The sequence below is a fragment of the Monocercomonoides exilis genome (assembly GCF_001643675.1).
Source record: "Monocercomonoides exilis strain PA203 chromosome Unknown scaffold9-1957334, whole genome shotgun sequence".
Classification (NCBI taxonomy): domain Eukaryota; phylum Preaxostyla; order Oxymonadida; family Polymastigidae; genus Monocercomonoides; species Monocercomonoides exilis.
The window spans coordinates 1,590,046-1,614,000 of record NW_027150554.1 but is presented as its reverse complement, the minus strand read 5'-3'; the positions used below and the strand labels follow the sequence as shown (position 1 = coordinate 1,614,000).

Genomic DNA, 23,955 nt, shown 5'->3' with positions numbered 1-23,955 from the left:
ATAAGATAAGTTGAAATCAACAAATAATAGAAAAAATCATCAATTTTTGACAATAAATAATTTTCATTGTTGATTCACCAACGTTCGCTTCTCTTTCAACTGTTTCGTTATCTTTCTCTTCTGAATAATGTAAAATTTATGTATTTTACTCATTTCCACACTCATCATTTTAAAACTTCTTATTCCAAAAATATCATCTCCAATTCCCTTCCCAATCCCTTCACCCAAGGCACTTTTTGTATGAGTTTGCTGGCTCAACTCGGTGGTCACCCTGCACAACGAGATATTCCGCTCTCATTCATTTTCATTAATTTGGGCCTGCCGCCATGAAAACTACACAAATTACATCAAAAGGCGAATATTTATAAAAAGGAAAATAAATAAAGACCAAACTACCCTTCGACTGTATTTTGCCAAACGCACTCATTTCAACAGCCATCATCATTGAAAATAAATCAATCTCTTCATTTCAGTCTCAGAATGGTTGAACACAATAAGGAATACATCTCCACAAAATACATCGTGCATTTTTCTGGAGGGTCTTTTCAGGCTGTTCACGTTGTGATGGATGTTCAGAGGTGTTTTTTCTGTTTTTGGAATGATCTTCTCCTTTAATAATATTCTCAAGAATTCAAAGTCGGATTTGATGTTTATCTCATCAACACCAGGCATATGAGAAATATGGTGCATACAAGTGATGGAAGAGAATTATTTGTGGCAGGGGGTAGGAGTTGAGTATGTTTTTGAATGCTAATGTTTCAAGAGGGGCTTTTGTATGAAATAAAATCCGAGACAAAGGGGTGGGGAAGAGTGGGTGGAGATTTATGGAAGATAATGTAGAAAATGTGTTGAGAAGTGGCTGAGGATGGAGAGGGATGTGTTCATTGTTGATGGGTGAAATGGATTTTGAAAAAAGGAAAAGAGGGCAAAAGCAGGAAAGAAAAAGAGTATTCTGAAGTGTTTATATGAAAAGGGGGTAACTTTTATGAGAGGAGTAGATATTTTGGAAGAGACAGGGAAAGATGAAGAAAAGGAGGGGGTTGATATTTTCTGATGATTTTGTGAGCTGAATGGAAGAGGAAAAATAGAAAGGAAAGGAAATTATGAGATATCATCATTTTCAATTTTTGAAGAGAAAGGAGAGGAAATTGCAAAAAGAAGGCAAATTACTTTGAAGAAATGCAGATTTATTGATTAATTTCAAAATATCAGCCAAAATATTTGCAATTTGGGTTTTTTAATTTCGTTGTGAAATAAACTTGTTAAATGAGATATTTCATTCGGTAAAAAACATTACATGGAACCTCCCTTCTTCTTCCTTGGAATTTTTTTACATTATTTATTGATTTGTTAATCATTATAAATATTCATTTTCACCATCTTCTTCGTCCCTGACTTCTTCTTCTTCTTCTTCCTTCTCCTCTCAACTTCTGCTTCATCTTAGTAATATTCCACACATTTCGAGTTGAATCAAAGAATAGATCAGCAAATATATTTTAACTATTCAATTCTTCAGAGCTGCCGGGCGAGCCAAAAATCAATTCATTCAGTTTTCCTGCTCTGATCAGTATTTTCATCACCATCAATGCATTCTGCAGCTTCGCTGTTTGTGCATTTGAACTGTTTTCCTCTTCCCCATAGGCGCATTCTGCTCTGCTTCAGCACTTGGAACGGCTTCTGTGCGCAGGCTGTGCCGAATGAGAAATAGCAGTGGAAGAGGGAAGGAGCTTCAAGGCACATTGCGTTCATCTGCTTGCTTTGTGATACCGTTAAGAAGCGAAGAGAGAGGAGTACAAGTTCAAATGGAAGAGGCAAAGAAAGCGTAGTTCAGTTGCAAGATGAATGCTGTGCAGATGAAAGGGAAGCAGTATGAAGAGCCAAAGACAAAGAAGAGGACGAAAGAGAAAGACGAGTTTTGCACATTTCAAGTTGACGCTTTCGACCAAGGCTTGCACAGGCACAACAGAAAGAAGGCAGAGAGAAGAGTGGAGGGATGATGATGACGACGAATTGCAGCAGACATTCTGCTTGTTCGACAGCGCACTCTCATCTGCCAAGCTGCACACTCAAAACATCACAGCCTCCACAACATTTGTAACTCCTCCTTTTTCTCTCTTGCCTTACACCCAATTATCTGCCACTTCTCTGCTTGTTGGAACTCCTCCAAAGCCACTCATTCCATCATCTCCAGCCACAGATTCCTCTTCATCCATATACAAAAGTCCTTCTGCACGTTCACCCCAAGCACTTCCACTTTGTCAAACATGTCTTCTCCTTTTCCTTCTTCTTCCTGTCTATCTTCTTCTCCATCATCTATTTCTTCCTCCTCGCTTCCACCGCTTGTGACTGTGCCGATCCCTCGTGCGATTCTCGGGAAGAGCAGATTGAGCAATGCCGGTGTGTTTGCAAGCAGCAGCGTGTCAGCGACGAGGGATGTGTTTGAGCCACAGAGCATCCTTCTGAACAATGCTGCATTTGTAGCTAGCCAGGGGATTCGTGTGGGTGGGGAGAAGGAAGGGAAGGGAGAGAAGAAGGATGAGAAGAGGGATGCAAATGAGTTTGTGAGTGATAAAGATGAAAAGGGATCGTTGTATCTGACAGGAAAATGCATAGATAATGAGAAAAATGAAGAAGAAGAGGAGGAGGAAGAAGAGGAAGAAGAAGATGGATTTGACAAAGACATTAGAAAGGCTCAGAAAGAAAGAGGAGCAAAAAAAAATGGAAATCAACAAAAAAGAAGAAAAAGCCTGTGACGATTCAAACCACTTTTTGTTCAGATTTTCTACCAGAAATCAAAAATCGAAGAAGGATTCAGCAGCAGATTTTTGAATCACCATTCACTTTCTCAGTATTTTCATTTTCCGACTCATCTCCTTCATTTCTTCCTCTTCTTCTTATTTCTCAGTTCTTTTTCTTCTTCAACCTCCTTCTCATCATCTTCTCCTCCTTATTTTCTTCTCCCTCTTCTCGCTCCTCAAGAACTTCAGGTGCAATCGCTGATGGTTACAGAACCACTTCCTATGTCATCAACCCCCACTTCCACATCGCCTTCTCCCTTGCTTCTTCCTCTAATAACGTGCTGCCATCCCTCGCCCCATCATCTCATTGCCTATCTTCGATATTATACGAATCGGCTGCGGTGAAAAAATCTCCATCAACACTATCGCAGATAGAAGCAGCGAAGGGACAAACAGATTGAAACCTTCAAGAAAGCATTCACATCCACTGCAAAAAAGATATTTGGTCTCCGATTTCATTCCCGTCGAAGCAGTAAACGAAAGAATCTGCTCCACATGCAATACAGAAAGCATCATCAGGTGGAGCCGCAAGGCGGACTCGCAAAACAATCCCAAACAACATGTTGAGAAATTCCACAACATATGCACGTTACTACAGCAGAAGCAACGAAAGCGGCAAGCAACTCGAATTCACCTCAGTCGCCTTTCTAAACTATCCATTCCTGCTGCAGATGCGTATGATGCTGCCAAGACCGATGAATCCGAAGTGTCAATCGCAGGCGCTGTTGATGAAGTTGAAGATGGCAATGGCTTTTCAGCGCTTGTAACAATTTTCTCTATGCTGCTTCTCCTACTGAATGGTGAAGCCGACAGGCACCATGATCCAGTTGGAAAAGGAAAAAGAATGAAAAATGAAGAGGAAGAGGAAGAAGAGCATCTCTCAAAGTTCGAGAATAACTTGAATTTTCCTTTGTTCAATACAAATATTCCGAAAGATACGAGTGAAGATGAATCCAAAATCTGATTGATCGGAACATTTGGTGAGAAATTTGAGTTAGACTGTGTTTCTGTCATCTCAAAAATTGAAGAATCTGCCTCTGTTCCACTCTCCCCCTGCATTTTCATTGGCCTATCTTTTTGTCATATGCAGCTAATTGAATAACATATTATATTTATATCATGTCAATCGTAAAAATACACTTTTTCCTTTTTCTCCTCCTCCTCTTCTTCCTCTTCCTCTTCCTCTTCCTCTTCCTCTTCCTCTTCCTCTTCCTCTTCCTCTTCCTCTTCCTCTTCCTCTTCCTCTTCCTCTTCCTCTTCCTCTTCCTCTTCCTCTTCCTCTTCCTCTTCCTCTTCCTCTTCCTCTTCCTCTTCCTCTTCCTCTTCCTCTTCCTTCATTTACCTCTTCAATCATATGGAACCTGCTGATATTTACATCAAGAAAACATTCACCTGGGGAAATTTGTTGGTTTCTGTATTCCAAGATGACGCTGCTCATGGAACTGTTGGAACTTTAAAAGGAGTTGAAGGAGAAGGTGTTTGTTAGGGAGTTTAGGTGGATTATGCTGAGGTTGGAAAAATTGATCCTGGAGATGAAGGTGTGCTTGAGGAAGAGAGAGCTGACTGAGAGGAGAAGAAAGAAAAGAAAATGAGCGAAATGAATTCTCAAAATAAGCTTCACAAGTTCTTTTTTTCATACAAGAAGCAAAAAACAGTGTAATGAAAGATTCACAAGGAAAACATTGGAGATAAAAGAAGTCAAAATTGACAACATTTTTAAATCAGAGATTGAGATGAAGTGGAGTAGAAACGGAAAAAAGATGGGCAACAAATGGAGAAGAAAGTTTGAAAAACATTTCATTAGAATAATTAGGAAAGAAAAGTAGAGATTGACTCTGTTGTGATCGTCTGTTGTTGTTTCCCCTCCATCAAGTTCATTGTTTTATTATACCGTTGAAGTGAACGGCTGGAACAGGAACTTTGTGATGAAGTTTATGATCAATAAATTTAAAATGCGTTGCATATAATTTGGAAGAATAAAATTTTGAACACTAATATCCATCAACATTGTTCAATAAATAAATTTTTTCTTTAATAGTTTAGTTTTGCAAGTCATGAAATTTGTAATTTTCTTTTTTAAGTTTTGATTTTTCTATTTTCATATTTGGGTGATTCTTTTTGAAAAGTCACAAATGTTTAATTTTCAAATATATGGGTCATTATTTTTCATATGGGGAAAAATTTTTTCCTTTAAGACTTATGTTCCACCCATTATTTAAAAATTATATTTTCAATATTCTTTATTGTTTATTTCAGAATGTTTATTTATTCAATATCAAACAATATTAATATCTGTTTCGAATCCAATTATTTTCATTTTTTAAGTTTTTTATCAGAAAAAAATTATAACTCACTTTCCTGGGAAACTAATTCTGAGCCCAAACTCTGCAAGTTATTTTCTTTTTTAAAAAAATTGAAAATAACAGGATAGAATTAGTCTAGCTCTCAACCTTTATTTTTTGAAAAAAATTAAGGAATCATTGAGAAAGCAAAAGTGAGTTACAATTTTTTTTTTCGAATATGAAATATTTTTGCAAATAAGTTTTATTCATTTGGAGTTTATTTGAAAAATTTGACAATCCATAAAAAAAAAAAAAAAAAAAAAAAAAAAAAAGAATTAATAATCAGTAATAATCACATCATCATCACTCACATCCATTTCAATTGAATCAGAACAACACATACCTTCATACCTTTTATCGGAAACAGAATCAGCGAAACAGTCTTCAAGTGGTTGACTAAATAATAAAGAATCAAAAGAATTAAAACTTGAATTATTATTATATGAAATAGAATTTGAATTAATTGATGATTCTGAAAAAGAACATACCTGAGACATACCTGAGCTGTTCTTCACGCAGTCGAGTCTGTTAATAAACATAGAATTAGAATAAAAATTATCATTAAAATTATTTAACTTTTCATAGTTTTTCTTTTCAATTAATTTTAATCGGTTTTCTATCACTTTTTTCACATTTTTTCCGAATTTTCCTTTTTTCACTCTATAAATTTCATTCAAATCATTTTCTTTTCTTTTAAATATCTTTCTAATTCTTTTATCTTCCACCATTTTTTCTTTGCACATCATTTCATCCATCTCTTTTTCATCAAATGTGCTAAGAGCAGCCGAACAAAGTTTTCCATCATTATTTGAGAAATGCAAATAATTTTTCATTCCATTGAGAGTTAGCTCTCCCCAAATAGTATTTTCCATTTCTGTGTGTCTGAAAATTTTAATAAATAAATAAATAAATAAATAAATAAATAAATAAATAAATAAATAAATAAATAAATAAATAAATAAATAAATAAATAAATAAATAAAAAAATAAAAAAATAAATAAATAAATAATAAAATAAAAAAATAAATAATAAAATTGAGTCAAATACTTTAAAAAGAAATGCTCCGTATTGCATTTTGTTTCAATTGGTTTTGTTAATTGCAAAGAAGAAGCCGATGCTGACGAAGAAGAAGCTGATTCAAAAGAAGAAATATTTCTTTCAGACAAAAAAATAGTTGAATTGTCGGAATCGATATTAAATAAATAAGTATGAAAATAACAACAATAAAAATCTATTAAATCATAAATAGTGTTAATTTCTTTGTTTCTTAAATAATGATTCAAAATGTTTGTTAACAATCCAAACTCACTGTCACAGTCGTTTTTACCGTGATGTTCGGCAAAAAACGACAATGAACAATGTTTGTTTTTAAACAAAATTGAATTTGGAGAAAACAATGAATACAAAATATGCGAATTACGGAAATGTGGACCGTTATCACAAAAAAAACAAAAATTATTAACCTTCATAAAAATATCAAAACGTAACAATTTATTCAAACATTCCAAAACAAAACGGTAATCATGAGATAAAATCTCAGAAAAAAAATTAAAACAACATTTTTTCATTTTTCCATAATTATCAAGACAATACACAACAAAACATAAATGAGAAATCTGTTTCTTTTTAAAAAAACTTCTTCCAGTTTCATTAAAAGAAATTGGGAGAGACCAATTTTCTTTAAAATCCATTAATATAACACATTCATTCATTTTCAAATTATTTCTTTTAAAATTAAAAAAGTCTCTCTGGCTTTGTGCCATTTTCTTATGCTCATTTATCAATCTTATTTCTTCTTTTTCTTCCTCTTTCAACTCTTTCTTGTTTTTTCTCAATTCTTTTTCTTTGTTTGTTAAAAAATCTCCTCTCACACACAACTCACAAAGATCAGTACGTTTTTTTGCTTATTTGAAGTTTATTGTCTTTTTGCAGAAAGAAGAACAAGATATTTTTATTTCAACTTCTTTTTTCATTTCAGAATATAATTCTTTTTTTGTTTTCTCAATAATTCTTTTTTCTGAGAAGGAGAATATTTTTTCTTTGTTAAATTTTTGATATCCTTTGTTTTTTTCTTTATTATTAATATCTTCTTTATTTTTTTCTTCATTGTTTTTATCTTCTTTATTTTTTTCTTCATTGTTTTTATCTTCTTTATTTTTTTCTTCATTGTTTTTATCTTCTTTATTTTTTTCTTCATTGTTTTTATCTTCTTTATTTTTTTCTGCGATATAAAATACAGAATAAATTTTTATTAATAAGAAATATTATTGAAGAAGAAAGGATCACACTTTTTTTTGAAATTCTATCGTTTTGACAACTGCAAGAACTATGGGCTAAAAGCCAACTTTCTGCCAATGTGAAATCATTTTCTTTTTTAAAGAAAGAAAGAAAGAACAATAAAATCGAATATATTACAAATTTCACATTAGAAAATCAAACCTTTTTGTAAGCTTTTTTCTGACATTTCAAACTGTTTTTCTTCGTTTGGATCACAATGTTTTCTTCTTGAGTAATAATACTCTGCTTTCGTAATATTCCATCCGGAGTTTTGCAGCTCCTGGAAGGAAAAATCAGAAGAAACCGAGTTCAAAATGCAGACTTTGGCATTGGTTTTTGACGAATTGTACAGCTGCAATAATTTGTTTAATATGTTCGTAGTTTTTTCTTTATATGCGAAGAAATCATAAAAAATTGAAAGATAAAATAAACCAATGGATCACAATGAAATAAGTGAAAATAAAATTAAAAACAAACTATTAAAGAGAGCAAAAATCTCATCGCTAAACGGTTTTCCTTTTTTGGAGTGGTATAGGAAATTTAAAAAACACCCTTTGGGGTCATCCTCCGCAAGATATATCAATAAGTCGTAGATTTTTGAAGAATGACGGCTTTTTGTGGAACGAGGACGAAGAGAATAATCATTTTTTCCAGTCTGCATCTGATTATTTGGATAATGGTTTTAATACCTTTATAAGTTTTTTCAAACATTGATTTCACTTTTTAACCTTCTTCTCCTCCTGCTTTTTCTTTTGGGCCATTTCTTTATTGCACATGAACTCACTTTTTTTGTATATCGCAAGATTATATTTTCATTCAAAATATCGCAGCCGATGTAGCGTCGTAAGTTTTGTAATATTTTACCAAATTGAAGTTTCGTGCAGTTTACAATATCATCTTTTTTTTTTGCAGAAAATCAATGAAAGTATCTGCTTGTTCCAATGTTAATAAGAAAAAACCTTACTCTTCAGCAGTGCTTTAACTTGCATGCGTGCAACTTAACAGTGTACACAAGCATCTCAAACATTCTCAGGCTGTCGCAGATCATCAATCAAAGTTCTTCGCGAATATAATTTAAGGTGCGTCATCCTTATTCATTTGTTCTCATGGAACCAAAACCGTATCTGAATGAAATCAAAGAGATAATTCAATATCATCAGGTGCTTCAGAATCTGACACGACTTGCCTATCAGTCTGCTTGGGAGCTTTTGATCAAGAGGTTACACGAAGAAAGAGAGCTGGAGTGTGTTATTGTGAATGAAATGCATTTTGTGAGAGAAGTTAAAAGAGAATTTGAAGAGTTGGCAAGAAATGTGGATTTGAAGAGAGAGAAAGAAGGAATAGGAAAAAATAGGAAAAGAAGAGAAAAAAGAGCTTATTATATTGAGATGGATCGTAACATTGAAGATTTATTTTAGCTGTTGTCGGTCGAGGAATGAAGAATACGTTGGTCTTTTCAGCAGAATTGTTCATGTGTATCGAGCATCAAGGGATAATTACAAAGTAATTTGTCACTGGTGTAGTTATTCCTTGAGAAAAGCTACAGAAAACAAGGATGTGGAAGTTGAAGACTTGTTGAAGTGCGGAGCTGTTGATGCTGTTTCAGAGAAGATTCTGTTGCGGGCATTAAATGACGAAATGATATTTGAAAGCTTGAGATTCTTAATAACAATTTCATATCGATCGAAATGAAAGAAGAATGATGAAATCGAAAAAGAAAAAATAAAAATGATGAAAAGAAAAGAACTTGATAAGTTGGAAGAAGAAGGATACGAGGATTGCATCATCGGATTGCGCTGTTACATTAACAAGGGGGAATTTGGGGAAAATTTTTTGTTAATAATAGAAGAATTGTTTGTTCGTGTTAGAATAAAAAAATAGTTTATTGATTATTTTTTTTTTTTGTCTTTTCACTTCATTCATCTTTGAATAATTCATTTGTCCTCTTTTTTTAATGTTCGAGATAAAAAGATTTGCATGTTCATGAATGATGTTTTTCTGAAATGTCAATCAAAAGATTAAAAACAAAAATTTAATAATGCGTTTTATTTATCAAAAATGAGTGTCGATTAAAGATTATTATTTCTCAAGTTTGTATATTTTCTCGATTGTTAAATTCTTACAAGAATCTTGCTGTTCTTCAGACAAAATTGCACTAGCCTGCAAAGAATCACCAGAAGATTGTTAACAGAAGATGTCTTGTTCATTCCCCATTCCCACTCCTATTCCTCTCCCACTGCTTTCAATGCTGTTGTTGTTGCTTTTTCCGCTATTTGCAGAATCACTTGATCCACCTTTATTATCACTTGCATAAGGACTTCTATTATCTTCACAATTTCTATTGCTATTCTCAGTTTCATTAGCATAGATGTGAGAAGAGAGCGAGTCTGCTGAGTAATTCGTCACAACAGCACAAAACAAGGAGGCAGCTTCACTGGTGAGAAGGATGAGATGGGCATTGAAACGAGTATTGGTCGATACAACAACAGAAATTGGGACTGATAATCTGAGTAGAGCACGAAAGAGAGATTAAAGATTTTCAGCTGCACTGCGGCTGAGAATCTGTCGAGGAAGATGGACAGGTGCTAGAAGGCAAGAGTTGAGGGAGAAGAAGATGAGGAAGAGAAAGACCATGAAGAAGATGATGATTTAAAAGGGAAGCCCGAAGAAGAAGATATGGAGAAAAAGCAGTGACAGCAAAAGAAAACGAAGAAGATGAAGATTACATAGGAGACGAATGAGGGAAAAAATAGAGGAATAGAAATAATGAGATGCGCTCAGAACAGCAGTGGATGGAATTGATGATGCCTGTGATAAAGACGAAGGAGAAAACGGAGGAGAGCGCAACGACACAGGCGACACTGGAGACATTAGAGACACCGGTGATGAAAGCTATACAGGAGAGATAGAAGAAGACTGAAAATGTGAAAGGGAATGTGTGGATGTGTTGACAGCTTTCGCAGGCTCAGAAAGTGCATCCAGATAGCGCAATGGATCAGGACGAGAAGGAAATGCAGCATTGCCTGTCTTTTGGAGTGATGTCGATTAATGCACACTGCACACAGCGGCAGCCGACATGCTTTGTATTGTGGTGTTTGTGGTGTTACCAGCAGTTGACACACTTTTCGCTGATGTCATTTCCATCTTCCCACTCCTTCCTCTCCTTCCTCTCCTTCCTCTCCTTCCTCCTCTTCTTCTTCTCCTTCTTCTCTTTCGCATCTTCCTTCTTCTCAACAAGACAGCAGACTGCAGCGAAACAAAAAAGGAGAGAAAGAAATGGCATCTTCTATTGCAGCAGCACAGCTGTCGTCGATGAGATACAAAGTGTCCTCCTTCACAACGCCTTCTGAGCGTCTGGGACTTGTTGTGCGGGGAGTGCACGAAGCGCTCCTCTTATCTGTGATGCACAACTCGTCTCCTGTTGTCCTCGCATCGGCTGCTCAAGCACTGTCTGCCTTGGTGCGTGCAGTGACGGTGAAGGAGAAGTCTGCCTCTCTTCTGCTGAGAGCATCCAACACCGCAAAGATGCTCCTGTTCCATGCGCCGAGAGACGAGGCGCTGCTATCGTCGGTCTTTCGGCTGCTGACGGAGGTGTGTGATGCCAATGTCATCCTCACTGAGAAAGCATTCATCTGCTCGCCAGATGCGGCCAAAGAAACAACTGAGACAGCAATTGTTAGTCAACAAATGGTGGCACAGCAGAAACACTCTCATTCCTCAAGTGCTTCATCATCAACAACATCATCATCTCCTCCTCCTTCTTCTTGTTGTTGTTCCTCTTCCTCCTCTTCTCGTTCTCTTTCTCTTCATCCTCATTTGGGTTGCACAAGCACTTATCAGCGGCTGAATGCCCTTGCAGCAAAAGTGTATGAAGACATAACGCCAGGCGCTGCTGAAGAGTATGAAAGGTATGTGGAAAGAGGAGAGAATGCGAGGAAGGAGAAAGAAGAGAAAATGAAGAAGAGAGAAGAAGAAGAAGAAGAAGAAGAAGAAGGCTGGACAAAAGGAAAGAACAGCAAAGAATGAGAAAGCAAAACAAGAGTCGGAATCATCAAGTGACTCTAAACAGAAGTAAGCTGATAATTCTTCACAAATAATTTCTTCTTCTTCTTCTTTATCATCCTCTTCTTCCTTTTCTTCCTCTTCTTCCTCTTCCTCTTCCTTTTCTCATCCATTTATTGTTCCAGATGAAAATGGAGGAGAAGAAATCGAAGAAGACGAGGAAGAGGTTTATGATAATGAAGAAGAGGAAGAAGAAAGAAAAAGAAGAAAAGGGAGAAAAGGGAAAAGGGGAAGGAAAAGAAAAAGCACAAGTGAAATTGATGGCAGAAGAGTAGAAGAAGGATATGGAGATGAAGAAGAAGATGAAGACGATGATGAAGAAAACGAAGAAGATGAAGAGGAAGAGGAAGAGGAAGAAGAAAACAAAGGCGAAGAAGAAGAGGAAGAAGAAGATGCTGACAGCACATTCAGCTTCTCCTCTAAGCCTCGCCATCGTCGGCGCACCTGCCACACACAACCTCCTGTTGTGCTTCCAATATATCAGACGTCTTCTCCGCCTTCGAATTCTCCGACTCCTTCGCCTGCAATTGCTGGAATTGGCTCTTCTCCTTCTTCTTTTTCTTCTTCTTCTTCTTCTTCTTCTGCTTCTGCTTCTTCTGTTTCGTTTCCACAAGTTCCTGATGCTTCTCTTATTCCTCATTCAAATGAAACAATTTCATTATCATCGTCATCATCATCATCTTCTTCTTCTTCTTCTTCCCCCTCTTCTTCTTCTTCTTCTTCTTCTGCCAAGTTTCCTATTGTCCCCAGACGCTCCTGCAAAAACAGTGGCCCTGTGCCAAACCCCAACTCCATTGACGAGTTAGACAGAAGTGAAATGAAATGGGTATCTTCTTCTGTTTCCTCCTCTTCTTCTTCTCTTTCTTCTTCTTCTTCCTCTTCTTCTTCTGTCAATCCCAATACTTCCTCCATCACCTCCTTCCCTCTCTCCTCTGCATCTGCTTCTCAATCACACTCTCTTCCTCTGTCTGCCTCTTCTCCTGCTGCTCTTCTTGCTCAGTCCATCTCTCACTCGCCTGCTCTGACTAAACAGAACAAAATCATTGCTCAATCTGTCGTTGGCTACCCCTTTCCTCTGTCATCTGTCAATCAAAAGGCTGTTTTTGCTTTTTCATGTGGCTTTTCTCCAGCTTTTGCTGCTTCTGCTGCTTCTTCCTCTTCTTCCTCTTCCTCTTCTTCCTCCTCCTCCTCTGCCTTGCAGCCTCAGATGTCTGCTGTCCCTGTGAATGCTCCACTGTCTGTTCCTGTCACTTCAACTTCCTCTGCTGTTCCTCCTCCTTCCTCCTCCTCTTCTTCTTCTTCTTCTTCTTCATTCACCTTCATCACCCCACCCATCTCCTCCACTCCTTACCCCCACCGCTACCAGAACTTCGATGCAGGCCCCTTCAACAACCCCAGCCCCACTGCCATGCTCCTCAATAAAAAGGCTCTTCAGCCTTCGATCGCTTCTTCTGGTGCCGTTTCTGTGAAAGCTGCTTCGGCTGCCTCTGCAGCTTCAGCAGCGTCTGCTGCAACACATGCTAACTCAGTGGGTGGATTGGCTGTGATTTCTGGGTTGAGTTCACAGGTTGGTGGGGCTGTTGTTTCTGCTGCTCCTTCTTCTTCTGCAACTTCTTTGCCTTCATCATCATCATCATCTTCTTCTTCTTCTTCTTCTTCTTCTTCTTCAGTTCCTTCCTCCTCTTCTTCCTCTTCATCATCATCATCATCAACAACTTCTCAGTCTCCCATCGCATCCTTCTCTCCTTCTTCTGTTACTGTCTCTGCCTCTGCCTCTTCTTCCTCCAATGGCTCAATCGTCTTCTTTGCTCAGAAGGCGAACGGCGCACCCACATACTACCATTCATCGTCAAAGACAACTGCCCTTCAGTCTCATCCGTTCCCTTTCATAAACTCGGCTTCTCCTTCTTCTCCTTCTCCTCCTTCTTCTCCTTCTCCTTCTCCTTCTCCTGTTCCTGCTTCTGCTCCTGCTCCTGCTTCTCCTTCTCTTTCTTCACCTTCTGCTACTCCTGCTACTCCTGCTTCTACAGCTCCTTCTTTTTCTCCTCCCCCTCCCCCTCCTGTTGTTGTTATAACAAATACATCATCTTCTTCCACTTCTGCTTCTTCTTTGCCTGCTCCTTCTGCAACTCCTTCTTTAGCATCTGCTTCTCCTTCACGGCAATCATCGTCATTTACTGCTCCTTCTTCAATATCAACTCCAATATCAACATCTTCTTCTTCTTCTTCTTCTTCTTCTTCTTCTTTTTCCACTTCTATTACAACTCCTTCTTCAGTTCCTTCAACCCCTTCTTCTCTCTCTTCTCTCTCTTCTTTATCTTCTCAGCCTCCTCCTATTTTAAGCTCCTAGTCCCCCCAGATGCCTTCCTCTGCATTGGTCACTGTGAATGTCAATAACTTCACTAAAACGCCCCATGCTCTTTTTTTCAATCCTCTGCAGTCACAAAATGCGGCTGCTCAGTTTCAAAACTTAAAAAAATGAGTCTAATTTGATCGACGATGCAAAAAACTCGTCGTAAAAAAACGGTATTGATGCAAAGCAAATAGCTTTGGCGAATCAAAAAAAGAAAGCAGCACGTAAAAGAAAAACGAAAAAAAATCGGGTAACTCCAAAAAAGCCTAGAAAGAAAAAACAAACAGATCCATTAGATTTTGAACGGATGACACCAGAGCAAGAAGCTATGGTCAAATCGATGCATAATGTGGTGATAAAAAACAATTATCCAATGCAATTCTCAAAAGCAGATCAAGAAAAGGCCATCCAGCAAATGCTGTCAGCAACAAGCATGAAGAAGCTAGCAGAGCAGTTTGGATTGGCCCCACAGAAAGATGATTTTTTGCTCAATTGCCAATGTCTCAAATGGCTTTTCAAGGCACTCCTGATGTTTCTTATGTTTCCTCTTCTTCTTCCTCTTATCCTCCATCATCTTCTATCATTTCAACGATTTCATCATCTTCTTCTTCTTTGCACCCACCACTTCATCCATCAACATTCACTTCAATGCAAGAGCCCCATCCATCTGACCCTTCTGCTTATCCAATTCACACTTCAATCCAGCTACCTTCAAGTTTTACTCCTCTTCCTTCATCTTCTTCATCACCATCATCTTCGATTTCATTGTCAACTGATGGCACTTCATCCGCTTCAGTTTCTTCTTCTGCATCTACAATGAATCAACAAGCTTCTTCACCTTCTTCTTTGTTTCTTGATCTCATTTCGAATTGAAACAGAGCATCGACCTTCAAATGCCTTTATGTCATTCTATTTGGCAGAGCCGCCATGTGGTCCAAAAATTATTACATTCACATTTCTTCCTCTCAACGACCGTTCACCAAATGCGCCTTCATTTCATTTTTCATTCATTATTCTGATGAGAAAAAAAGCCATCTGGACGATTCATTTCATTCAAATTGACTTCTTCTTCTTCTTCTTCTTCTTCTTCTTCTCCATTTTCTTCTTCTTCTCCCTTTTCCCCTTCCCCTTCTTCTTCTTTATCCCGAATTCCTTCTTCTTCTTATCCTCTTTCTTCAGAAAATCACTTCACAATTTAATCAACCTTACTATCTTCATATTCCTCCTTCTCCTCCTTCTCTTCTTCTTCTTCTCCTCTCCCTCTTCCTGATCCTTCCTCTATTCTTCCTTCAATTGAGTCTTTACCCGATCGTTCTTCCATTCTTCTTCCGGATAATATATCAAATTCTCTTCCTCTATCTTCTCCTTCTCTTTCTCCTCACACTTTTTCCGAAACACCATCTTCCCCACTGCAAACAGCGCAAGGATGTTTCATTGTGTTGAATGGGCAAGTGTAATTAGCAGCTATATTATTTTGTCGTTCTTCTTATCTGTTTAATGGAGTGAGACATGCTCCACAAATACATCCAATGATAGTGTTGAACTGGTACGTGAAGAACAAAAGCATTCTGTAAATTCAGATATCTCAGAGAGAGGGAAGACAGGGAGAAATAAGAGAAGTGACAGGGGAGCAGAAGTGTGCTTGAAGAGAAGAGACAAAAGCTAAGAAGCAGATGATGCTGCTTGATGAAGTGTTGCATTGGGAGAGTGTAGTGGATGGATTAGGTGTTGTGCTAACTTTGATGAAGAAAATGCCAAAGATGACGAAGAGAAAGAAGTTAAAGAAGATGGCGATGACTACGCCAATGCATGAAAAATGGATGAGTATTGAATGAAGTCGAAAAGCTATTTCTTTTTTAAAAATAATTGTTAAAAAAAACAAAATCAATCAAAAAATAACAAACCTTTTTGTTTAAACCTAAATTTCATTATTCTTCCACTCTTGATGTCTTTTATTTCATCCTTCAACAGCCCAATCTTCTTCCATGCTTTTGCGCACTTCATCTTTCCCTCAGCCAAAGAGTGCATCAGTAGCACTTTCCATTTTTCTGTTGAGCCAGTCGTTCTTCGCATCCACAACTGCACCCACTCCATGTAAGAGAACGCCAATGCCTTCAAATACAATCATCACAAAGTTGACTGATTTGGCAAAGAATCGTGTGGATAAAAAAGAGATGCCTGAAATTGAGACGAGGATGGAGAAGACGATTTAAAATGCAGACTACTCGGTGATAATAAACAAAAGTGAACAACAAACACATAAGATAGAGGAGAGAGACGGATATGTTTGAAAGGAGTGAAAAGAATTGGAGAAAGAGGAAGAGGGAAAAAAAGAAGATAATGATAAAGGTGGAAATGAAGCTATTTCTATACAGACAGTGATTTTTCTTCTTCTTTTAATTTCAACTTGAAAATTTTGAGAATCCAACAAATCTTCACGCAATTGTGTCTTCATCCAATTTTCAGTTCGAATGAACAAATTTACCACATACTTTTTCATTAACAAACACAAATTGTAACAGTAAATATGAAATCAATAAAAGAAGCATTGACAATTCAGTGAAACTTCCATACCTGTTTTAATAATATAATAATTCAAACAATATTCTAATTATAGCCTTTCACTCATTAACTTTGGTAATTTCCTCAAATATCGAGCTTGTATCCAAAAATAAAAATTAATAATAATTATGGATTTCGTTTCAAATATTTTTTTGCATAATAATGTTATGTGCATTGTTATATGAATCTGGAATAAGTTTGGAACAAAATATGAAATTTTTGATATGGGTCATTATTTTTCATATCGTAACTTTGTTCGAAGAAAGATCTTTTTTTAAGTAATTGTGGTATAATGAGATAAGAATCAAAAATACATGTTTATAAATAAATAGAAAAAGAATCGCGATCGAATTTTTGAAAGTCAAGTTAATTTGAGAAAATCATATAAATTCCATTATAACATTTATTTATTGAGTTATTTCTTTTATTTGAATTATTTGATATCACAGAACCCAACAAGTTTAATTATTGTTTGTATATAATTTAAATTTGAGTGTGATTTAATAGCATAACTTTTTTTGAGATGATTCGTATGAGCTATCATCAGAAAATGAATTATTGATTTATTTTTTCCATTTTTGTGTGAAAACGCAAAACAAATAATTTGATGATATTGTTTTTATTTAGACGTTCAAATGTTACGATCGATGTATTTCTATTCAGGGAGATTTCAGATATTAAAGCGAAGAAATGAAACAGCAAATGTTATTCGATGTTTAATGGAGACAACAAATTATGTTGAGGATTTTCGATAATTCTTGAGACGAAAATGGACGAAAATGAAAATTTATGAAGGACAAAAATAATATGAGGAGTTGGCTTCCATCTTTTATTGATTTTTAACAAGAATTCAATTTTCATTTTCATTTTCAAAATGCGATGTTAGGATCTTGCAGCGTAAGCTTTCAGTCAATTGGCACACATGAATTGAAGAAAAAGGGAAGAAGATGAACAAAAATATGAGGAAATTAAGGAAAACGTCGGTTTTGTTGGAAGGAATTGAGCTGTTTGAAGATGAAATTGGGTGGAGTTTGTGTTGTTTGTGGGGGGGGTGTGATTGTGGTGAAGGGATGTGGTGTGGAGATGGGGAAGGATAATGAGAAGGTGGCATTTAAGTTAAGCAGGTGCAGAGGGATGTTTTGGAACATCATGCTGAGAGGGGTTGGAAGGGGAGGAAATGTGTGTGGGAGACCGTTTGGAGGAGATGGGAGGATGGGGCAGACGAGGAGTGAGAGAGAAGGTGGAGGAGGAAGAGGAGGAAGATGGGAAAAAGGAAGGGGAAGAGGAAGGCAAAGAAGAGAAAATGGAAAAAGCAAAAAAGAAAGATTTTTGTGGCTGTTGAAGGAATTGTTGATAGATCGAGGGCTTTGAAGAAGGATAGCCAGATGAATTCAATGCATGACAGCGTTTATGAGAATGGAACAGAAGGAAAAGAGAAGAAGAAGAAGAAGAAGAGATTGGAGAAGCAGGATGAGAAGAAAAAGAATGAGTTTCTGACGAAGAAAGGAAGATATGGAAATGCAAAGCCCACGTCAATCAGATCGATTAGGCAGAAGACGATCGACTAGGTGATGAAGAAGTTCAAAGAGCAGCAGGAGATTTAAAGAAGGGAGAAAGAAGAGGAAAAGCTGCCCAAAATATCTGTGGCGAAGAAGATGTCGGGAGGGAAGCCATTAGAGATATCGTCTTTCATTACATTGGATCCGAGCATCACACCAGAAGAGGTGGAAAGAAGGAGAAAGGAGATGTTGAAGGAGAAAAGGAAAGCTTAGAAAGGAGAAGGGAACGCAAGCGAAATTGGAGCAAGAGTCAAAGAGAATGAAGAAGCAGGGCAGAAAGCCTCGTCGTCTGACAGTTGCAGCGAAGGAAGCCAGAAAACGTCTGAAAAGCCTCAAAAAGACGAAAACAAGCAAAAAGAGAAGAGGGTTCAGAGGAAGAGAGTGATTCGCAGGCGGAAAGTAAGCAGGATGAGCTGAACATGCTCATTCAGCGGAAGGCGATGCTACCAGCTGACGAAACAAACAGCGAAGAGATTGAGCATCAAATCCCGTCGATGAAACAAGCACAGCAGGACAGCCACAAAGCCAATCAGACAGACACCGAAAGAGGCGAAAAATAGGGGATGACGGTGAACGACAGAGAGAAGAGCGAAGGAAGTGCTGAAGAGGGAGCAGTGCAGCTGAACCAGAGCCTGAGCCTGATCCAGAAAGACAACCTGTCTTCAACACGTGCATCGCATTGGCAAGCATCAGCTGCTGGGCAGAATGCGAGCACGTCGACGTCTGTGACGTGCCTTCCCACGTCAGACGAGGAGCTTCATCCGTTCTTCACACGCCCGTTCAAGATGGAGGAGAAGTCGCATTCGAGAATCAGGAAGGAGAAAGAGGAGAAACGGAAGGAGTTGGAGCAGAAATGGAGCAAGAAGGCACGCAAAGAGGAGAAAGAGAAGGAGAACATGAGCGCGGCTGAAGTATCAGAGGCAAAGAATTCAGCAGACATCCAGATGCACATCAAGCGGATGAGGGAAGCGTATCTGATGCGACACCAGGGGCTGATGAAGCAGAAGCATCCAGCTCCGACTACTTTGTCACAGGCAGCTCCTTCCAATTCTATGTCTTTTTCTCTCGATGGGACATCTGGTTCAACAAGCTCAGAATAAGAGAGGAGGGCATTGAGCGATACGAGGAAGATGTGGAGCTTTGGGAAAGGAGGCAGACGAGCGCTAACCAGGAAAGGATGAAAGATGAGGAGAAGATGAAAGAAAGGCCGGTGATTATTGATTTGTCGATTGATGTTGCGAAGGATGTGTTTGAGAAAATCACCCTCAGAGAAGGAGACCAGGCGTAGCGCATTGCGAGAGAACAGGCAGTGAAGCACAACTGAAGCTTGAAAAGAGAAAAGTGCTTCAAGACAACCTGCAGTTCATAACGAAATATGAGGAGGACAAATGGGAGAGTCAAAGAGAAAAAGAGGAAAGGGAGTGGCAAAAGAAATTGGAGATGGACAGAATAATTGAGATGCAGAATCAAGAAGATGAGAGAAAGAGGAAAGAAGAGGAAGCGAGAATGATGAAGGAGCAAAAAAAAAGAAAGAAGAAGAAGAGAAAGCACTGAAAGAAGATGAGTGAGAGAGAAGGTGGAAGAAGAGGAGGAGAATGGAGAAGAGGAGGAGGAAGAGGTGAAGGAGGAGAGAGAGAGAGAGAGAGAGGAAGTGAAGAAAGTTAAAAAGAAGAAATAGCAGATACAAGGCTGAAAGAAAAGAGGAATGGAGTGTGGTGGGAGAATGAGTTCTGACAAAAATGCAAGAGATAATAAAGTGCAATAATGATCAGAGACAAGCAGAAGAATCTTATTTGAAATGATTTTTTTCTGATGGCTTGTTGGATTGTCATTTTATTTGTTGATCCGTTCAGGCAAAGTGTTGACAATTCGAAATATGTCAAATTCAGCACCTGCTTTTCTGAGTTTTTCATTTAGAAAAGCACGCTGAAGGATGATGTGATTGCCTGACATGTTATTATTCATCCAAAAAATATGCCTAATGTTGATGAATTAAATGAAACTGATCAATATGAAAGATTCAATTTGGCTTTCATTAATTTCGCTTGTTTTTCATTGCCTTTTTTGTTGGCTTTTTCAGTATTTCTTTTCATTTCCCCATTCCCTGATCATTAGAAATAGAAAAATTGGAATTACTTTTGCAAATATTATGTTTTCAGATATATCGAATTAAGGTTTTTTGTTTTTTGAGTTCTTCTATCAAACTTCTCAAAAAAAAAAGTATCTCTTGAAAATTCAGATTAATAAATGTTCTTCTCAATGAAAAATGAAGTGCACATCTCAAAAACAATAAACTTTTCCACAAACAAAGTTATGTTAAATGTTTCATACAAAGAAAAATGAAGAAAACTTTGAAAATTTAAGAAACAGTTCAAAAATATTTTAGAACCTCAATGATCATTTTCTTTCATTAGCTCTCAAAAATCTATAAAAAATATTCCTTATTAAGTTTATTTTTCTATCCATTTTTTGATTCTTATTCGCATTTCCTTCCAACAAAATTCGACAAACATTAATTCACTTGTAACATCAAAAATGCTATAAATAAAATAAGTGTCTTTCATAACTGTAATAAAGTCATAAATAACAATACAAAAAAATAAAATTCATCAATTTCTCTAAAATTTTCAAAAATAAATCAATAATTCATTTTCTGATGATAGCTCATACGAATCATCTCAAAAAAAGTTATGCTATTAAATCACACTCAAATTTAAATTATATACAAACAATAATTAAACTTGTTGGGTTCTGTGATATCAAATAATTCAAATAAAAGAAATAACTCAATAAATAAATGTTATAATGGAATTTATATGATTTTCTCAAATTAACTTGACTTTCAAAAATTCGATCGCGATTCTTTTTCTATTTATTTATAAACATGTATTTTTGATTCTTATCTCATTATACCACAATTACTTAAAAAAAGATCTTTCTTCGAACAAAGTTACGATATGAAAAATAATGACCCATATCAAAAATTTCATATTTTATTCAAATTTTCGTTGGCATACACCAAACTTCACCAATATGGAATCTATTTAAGGATAATGCAATTTCACACATTCAATAAAAGATTCGAAAGTGGAAACGAAAATTTGAATTAAATATGAAATTTTTGATATTAAGCCTGGGTGACGGATTGAAAAATTGAATGTTCGGTCAGTCAGGAGAATTTTTTCTCGTCAGTGTGAAATCAATTTTTATCTCTCGATAATAAAAGTGCATAAGCACCTTTATTGTCAAGAAAATCTTCAATCAATTCCTTCTCTTATAATTGAGAACCACGATCTATGGGTAGTCGCCACGATCGGATCAATGATGCAATCACCATTTTTCCCGCAGACAACTGGACTTACACCGGCAACCGAAGCAGCCTCACTGCCAGGTGGGGTGCAAAGCCAGCTTGGGGTCCAAACGCTCCTTCCACCAATTCCTTCTTCTGCGTCGGTATCTTCTCAATCAAGTCCTCCGGAAACAGCGGCAAGAGCAACCGAAGAAAAGAGCACAGAAGAAGAAACAGACTCAGACTTGCACGAAAGGGCTGCTGACGTTTTTAATAGCATTTTCGGTCAGGAACCAAATAGATCCATTTTTGATCTTCAACTTCCTGCCTTTTCAATAGAAAGTATTGAACAAAAATACGCGCTTCAGGATCTAAGCCCAGTATTGCAGCCAGTGCCTCCCCCCTTCCAAAAATCGGCCAATTGGTTTAATGATGCGTTGGATTCCGCGGGTTATAGAATAGAGCTGTGTTTGTATCAGGCTTTCAAGGCTCAGCTTCTGAGCTTGGCGGACTCAGACCCTCATCGGGAAAGTGCACAAAGGGGAGCTGACGCGTTACTGCTTATAGCGAAGGCATTGCAGGAGGCGAGAACAACCAGGCTGCAAGGAAGATTTGGTTTTCGGATGGCGGAGCAAATGAAATCAGAAAATGTGACGGGATTATTAACCGAACGCCAGGAGCAGATTTTAAAGGAGACAAGATTGGCGACAAGCTCCTCAACCCCCGTTAAAGTAACGAGCAGAAAGTCAACAAGTTCCTTATGGTCTAAAGGAGAGAGGAGCTCTGCAACACAGGGGCTTCCAAGAAGAAATTACACTGGCCCAAGAAAGATCTGGGGCTCACAGTTTTTTCGGAGAGGACCCCGCTCACAGGCAACACGAGAAGGAAAGCGGCAGAGAGATGGATGGACCACAACGAACTGGAGATACTACAGCCGAAGTCGGGGTCAACAATAGAGAGGGGAGATGGAGCGAGGAAAGGAGTCATGGGCAGGACAAGGATTGGAGGAAGAACGGAGTTTTTCATAGAGGCTTGGGAAAGAATTGGTGGTGCCAAGTTGATAAAACAGGGCGTGCAGGCGATGTGGAAAAGCAAACATATGAGAATGAAGCTAAGGGATATGCCGTTCAGAGATGGAGCCGTTCACTCAAACGAAGATCAAAGAAAGGTGTTCGCAGATCTTCTGCAGGAACAGATAGAGACAGGAATTGTGGAGGAGATAAGGTCAGAGGAGGTGAGGCACAGGAACAACGTGTTTTTGATCAGAAAGAAATCGGGAGCATGGAGGCAGATACTGGATTGCCGGAGATTGAACGCTGCCTTGATAAAGACGCACTTCAAATGCGACAACGAAAAGACAGTAGAGCGTGTGCTGAGAAGAAAAGATTTCGCAGTCTCAGTGGATTTGCAACAGGCCTACTATCTGCTTCCGGTATCCAAAGACCTAAGACCATATTTGGCTTTCAGATTTTCTGGAAAAGACTACACATTCAGAGGAATGCCGTTTGGTTTCGTAGACGCCCCAAGAGTTTTCACGCACGCGATGAGGAAGGTGACTTCAGAAATCAGGAAACGATGGGATGTTCGGGTAATCGCATATTTGGACGATTTCCTTATATTACACGAGAACAAGGAATTCTTAGCACTAGCCGCCAAAGAGATTATCAGGTTTCTGGAGGAATTAGGTCTTTTGGTGAACCAGGAGAAAAGCCAGTTGACACCAAGAAGAAAGTTTTCTTTCCTTGGCTTCGAGTGGGACTCGTCGAAGATGAAGGTTCGGCTTGCAAGAGACAGAAAAGAAGCACTGACTCGCTTGTGTCGCAGATGGGAAAAGGATTGTGTAAAAGCAAGAATTGTGAAAGTGAAAGATCTGGCTTCCTTTATTGGAAAACTCAATGCTGTTCGGTTTGTTCAGCCAGACGCTTCTCTATGGCTTCACTCCATGCATCGTATGCTCCAGAAAGGAATAAAGGAAAGAGGATGGAAAGGCAAATTGAGGTTGAATGCGTCAATCCTGCAACAGATTCGGCAATGGATATCGAGGTTGAGAGCACACCCAAGACGCAGACTTATCCCAGTATTTTCCCCGGATGCAACTCTTACAACAGATGCATCGGAGACGGCTTGGGGAGCTTCGCTCCTCTTGAACAACCAGCTCCTCGATGCGCACAATCCGTTCCCCCACAGAGTGAGAAAGCAATCATCCAATTTCAGGGAACTAATGGCAGTATTTCTTGCTCTGAGCCACTTCTCACCAATCCTTCAGGAACATCACGTGTCCTTTCTTCACCTAAGATCGGACAATACATCCGTGGTGTTCAACATAAACAGATGGAATGCAGGGAAGAAGCTTCGACCAGTGCTGAGGAAATTATGGAGACTAAAACAAGATCTAGGCATAGAGTTGAGAGCGTCACATGTTCCAGGTGTACTGAACACAAGAGCAGATGCGTTATCACGACTGGAGAGAGCAGGAGACTACGAGGTGCAGGACGAAGAATGGGAAAAGATAATGACGAAACTAAACATTGCTCCAACGCTGGACGCGTTTGCAGCGCAACACAATCGCAAAGTGGGAAGATGGTGCGGAATAGGAAGTCAGCTTGCAGAAGACGGACTGATGTTTCCCTGGAAGAACGAAGTCGTGTTAGCTCATCCACCGATCCCGCTTGTGATTCCGACGATCCAGAAAGCACGACAGGAGAGAGCACA

The 23,955-nt window shown here is 38.0% G+C and overlaps 7 protein-coding genes across 7 annotated transcripts; 6 read left to right on the top strand and 1 right to left on the bottom strand.

Moving 5' to 3' along the window:
• Nucleotides 1-2,264: 2,264 nt before the first annotated feature.
• Nucleotides 2,265-2,753, top strand: MONOS_16309 (uncharacterized protein; the record flags this gene model as incomplete). The annotated part of the gene is made up of 1 exon (XM_067869222.1): nucleotides 2,265-2,753. One exon carries the CDS (start codon nucleotides 2,265-2,267, stop codon nucleotides 2,751-2,753), a length of 489 nt encoding a protein of 162 aa, XP_067732635.1.
• Nucleotides 2,754-3,428: 675 nt separating this feature from the next.
• Nucleotides 3,429-3,863, bottom strand: MONOS_16310 (uncharacterized protein; the record flags this gene model as incomplete). The annotated part of the gene is made up of 1 exon (XM_067869224.1): nucleotides 3,429-3,863. The coding sequence occupies one exon, from the start codon at nucleotides 3,861-3,863 to the stop codon at nucleotides 3,429-3,431; it is 435 nt and encodes a 144-aa protein (XP_067732634.1).
• Nucleotides 3,864-10,694: 6,831 nt separating this feature from the next.
• Nucleotides 10,695-11,444, top strand: MONOS_15368 (uncharacterized protein; the record flags this gene model as incomplete). The annotated part of the gene is made up of 1 exon (XM_067868235.1): nucleotides 10,695-11,444. One exon carries the CDS (start codon nucleotides 10,695-10,697, stop codon nucleotides 11,442-11,444), a length of 750 nt encoding a protein of 249 aa, XP_067732633.1.
• Nucleotides 11,445-11,611: 167 nt separating this feature from the next.
• On the top strand, nucleotides 11,612-13,830 carry MONOS_15369 (uncharacterized protein; the record flags this gene model as incomplete). The annotated part of the gene is made up of 2 exons (XM_067868236.1): nucleotides 11,612-11,646; nucleotides 11,748-13,830. The coding sequence occupies 2 exons, from the start codon at nucleotides 11,612-11,614 to the stop codon at nucleotides 13,828-13,830; spliced, it is 2,118 nt and encodes a 705-aa protein (XP_067732632.1).
• A 510-nt stretch (nucleotides 13,831-14,340) lies between these two features.
• Nucleotides 14,341-14,706, top strand: MONOS_15370 (uncharacterized protein; the record flags this gene model as incomplete). Its single annotated transcript, XM_067868238.1, has 1 exon — nucleotides 14,341-14,706. One exon carries the CDS (start codon nucleotides 14,341-14,343, stop codon nucleotides 14,704-14,706), a length of 366 nt encoding a protein of 121 aa, XP_067732631.1.
• Nucleotides 14,707-17,409: 2,703 nt separating this feature from the next.
• MONOS_15371 (uncharacterized protein) lies at nucleotides 17,410-17,963 on the top strand (the record flags this gene model as incomplete). The annotated part of the gene is made up of 2 exons (XM_067868239.1): nucleotides 17,410-17,588; nucleotides 17,753-17,963. The coding sequence occupies 2 exons, from the start codon at nucleotides 17,410-17,412 to the stop codon at nucleotides 17,961-17,963; spliced, it is 390 nt and encodes a 129-aa protein (XP_067732630.1).
• Nucleotides 17,964-18,517: 554 nt separating this feature from the next.
• MONOS_15372 (uncharacterized protein) lies at nucleotides 18,518-19,054 on the top strand (the record flags this gene model as incomplete). The annotated part of the gene is made up of 1 exon (XM_067868240.1): nucleotides 18,518-19,054. One exon carries the CDS (start codon nucleotides 18,518-18,520, stop codon nucleotides 19,052-19,054), a length of 537 nt encoding a protein of 178 aa, XP_067732629.1.
• Nucleotides 19,055-23,955: the final 4,901 nt, after the last annotated feature.